At 29.2% G+C, this 3,253-nt stretch overlaps 1 protein-coding gene across 1 annotated transcript; it reads right to left on the bottom strand.

Moving 5' to 3' along the window:
* Positions 1–1,234: 1,234 nt before the first annotated feature.
* Positions 1,235–2,239, bottom strand: LOC111637815 (lactosylceramide 4-alpha-galactosyltransferase-like). The gene has a single exon (XM_023383378.1). It carries the CDS (start codon positions 2,218–2,220, stop codon positions 1,414–1,416), a length of 807 nt encoding a protein of 268 aa, XP_023239146.1. The 5' UTR covers positions 2,221–2,239; the 3' UTR covers positions 1,235–1,413.
* Positions 2,240–3,253: the final 1,014 nt, after the last annotated feature.

Below are 3,253 nucleotides of genomic sequence, written 5' to 3'. Positions count from 1 at the left end.
TTGTTTTATGATTTTGTTTTTGACTTTCTCTTCATGTATATATATGTACAGTATATATGTATGCTAGAAAACAAATTTCAGAACACTTGTGCATTTAAAGTAGTTAGTGAAACAGCAATTTCTTTTCAATATATTATTTTTTACTACTAAATATAAATTAAAAGTAATAAAATTTCATTTGAAGAACTTTCAAAAATAATGTTTCATCTAACATATTTCTCTGGAAAAAGTTTAGGGCAAGATTATGAAATTGCAACGAAATTAATTTTATTTATAAACTCTCCATACGAAGAGACTTTGCATAAATAAAATGACACTGAGCTGCCATTGTTAATACATATGCACTTCTGAACCACGTTATAATTTTTCATTAGTTGACAATTTATTCCACACGTGGATCAATATTCACTGTTATTTATTTGCTGTAAAACGTATTTAGCCGAAGAAGGTAAAAAATACTTCCTCCATCTATATCAGTGTTTCTCAACGGGGGCAATATCGCCCCATGTGGGCGTTTTTTCATGTTGAGGGGGGCGATTAGTGACAATTTATATTTTGGGAGGCGAAAAACAATTTTCTGGGCGATATAGTAAAACATTATATTAAGAATAATTAGATATTTTATTCGTTATATCGTACAATAATTAAACAAATAACATTATACTAGTCACTAGTCTATTCAATGCAGCACGAATTTTACGTCAGCCTTGGCCCTCGGCATCGGAATTTTGTAATGAAGGGGGCGATGATTCGTTACAGGTTGAGAAACACTGATCTATATGATAATCAATAGTTTTCTAACCAATAAATTGTATTTTGTTATTGATATAGTAACCTATATCTCTACATCTCTAATTCCTATGGTAGACTATGTCTCCATATTAGATTTTAATGTTTAATGTTAATTTAAGTTTTTCATTAAAAAATAATAAAAGTAAAGGCCAACAATGTTGCAAGAAATTTATCGGGCTTTGTTTTATGTAACAAATAAAAATTAAAAAAGTTATTGTCTTGTAAAATTGTAAGAAATGGTGGAAAATATGTGTACTGACTGGCCATTCAATAAATGTAAGATCTACTTCCATTATAATGAATATATATTTTATTTTATTTTTGATTACGTATCATTCTATCCTTTGGGCAAAAAGAGGGTCATGTTTCTTCTTTACCATCGAATTTTAACACAGTAATATTTTTACAGTATAATGTACAGTAATAAAAGAGCATTCTGAACAATATTTTTAACAATGTGATGCAACAATAAGTAAATTTCAATTACAAATCTGTCGTCCCCTCAAGAAAAATGTAAACACTTTTCAATTTGTAAATTGCAAACGAGTCAGTATGTAACCAAAGCAGGATGTCACATTCGAATCGATATATCAAACGTAAAATTAATAATTATAAGGTTAACTATAAACTTCCCATGTGAACAGTCTTTTCATAAACAAGAGGACAATGAGTTGCCATTGATAATTCATACGCACTACCCGAACCTGGTTTTAATTTTTCGTTTTTTGACAATTTATTCCACACGTGGATCAGTACACTATTATTCATTCGCTGTAAAACATTTTCTGCTGAAGAAGACGAGAAATAATCGCACCATTCGGTGTAATATACAGGGAAAGCTGTTATTGGGTCGAAAACTGTAATATTGCAATCGAGCTGTTTTGGCATGTCATCTACAATTTCTTGGTGGCAGAAGGAAGAGATTTCTTTTGTAAATAATAACGGACCGATGCAAGCAAAACAATTACTATCGTATGATTGCTTGATGTATTCCATACACTTATAAAGTATGGTGTGGTTGCGCTCCATTGCGAAAATACCATTACACAATTGACTACTACTTTCCCTAATCACGAAATTCTTATAAGACGGAAAAGTTTTCAGCATGACAATGTCTAGGTCCAAGTATATTCCACCATATTTCCAAATTAAAGCGTACCGAGTGGCATCACTGAGATGATATATTTTATAACTACTTTGATTCCACTTTTTTTGACGATACCATTCCAACAATGGCGTATTTTGAAATAATTTTTCGAAATTTTCCCGCTGTATTATTACATTAGGTAGTATTTCAAAATTAATCTTTATGTCTGAATGTGAAGTAAACATTAATACTTTAATAAGGAATGAAGGGTGATGTCTTGCAGTCGATTCGACTGCACATGCTTGACGAATGTTCAACGAAGCAGAACCTGAAGTTTCCATGAAAAAAATATTGTACGCTTCATGTTTGTATTCTGTAATATAAGGAAAATACTTGTTATTTCATAATTCTGCAAATTAACCCAAAATTAATGGGTTTACTAATTAACTTAAGATGTAACAAAATAAAACGGTTATAAGCTAATTCAATTGTTCATTAAAAATGATCAAAACTACAAAATTTGGCGTAGTTAAAATGATCAAAACTACAAAATTTGGCGTAGTTAATAGAACAGACCATGTAATGGAAGTAACAGATACAGTATAAATATAATATTACAAGCTTATTTAAACAAGAAAAACAGGTTAAGGCTGATTGTAACCTCTTTGTTTATGTACACAATTTTTAGCAGATGACGTTAAAAATTTAATGCTTTCCTAGAGGAAATTCTTTTCTAAAATTCACGAAAATGGCAGTAGATAACCAAGCAATTTTTTGCGTTAGAATCACATTTACTTTTTTGTTAATGAATGGTTTAGAATTTTAAAAGTTAATATTCTTCAATTCTTCACAACATTAAAAATTCATACAGAACTAACGAATTTGGTTTGAAAAATTCCGAACTGTACGTTAATATAATAATCAAATAGGATTCTAATGCAGAAACTGTTTAGTCTTATCTACTTCCGTTTTCATGAATTTTTGAAAAAGGATTTTCCCATAGGAAAAGCACTACATTTTTACCACATTTGCTGAAGATAGTATGCATAACTAAAAAGGCTAAAACCAGCCTTAAATAACATCTTGAATCATATAAATTAATGAATTATTTGGTTTTAAAACGCCTTTAAGTCTTGCTAATATCCAAGGAATCGATTCATTTGGTATCAATATAACATTTTTTGTCTAATCTCATATTATTATTGGTAAATGTTTATATTCTTAGACAAGGATATAACAGAAAATAAAATTCTATTAATTTAACGATAATTAACTTATATAAAATCATTACACGAATCATTTCTTACCTAAATTATAATGATATAAGTCGAAAGACTTCAAACAATAATATGATATTAGTAATATAATGAATTT

This window comes from Centruroides sculpturatus, unplaced genomic scaffold (genome assembly GCF_000671375.1).
Source record: "Centruroides sculpturatus isolate CEXI.00-Female unplaced genomic scaffold, Cexi_2.0 scaffold1001, whole genome shotgun sequence".
NCBI classification, from domain to species: domain Eukaryota; kingdom Metazoa; phylum Arthropoda; class Arachnida; order Scorpiones; family Buthidae; genus Centruroides; species Centruroides sculpturatus.
Note: the sequence above shows the minus strand (reverse complement) of the source record. Positions and strands in the feature narration are given on the sequence as shown.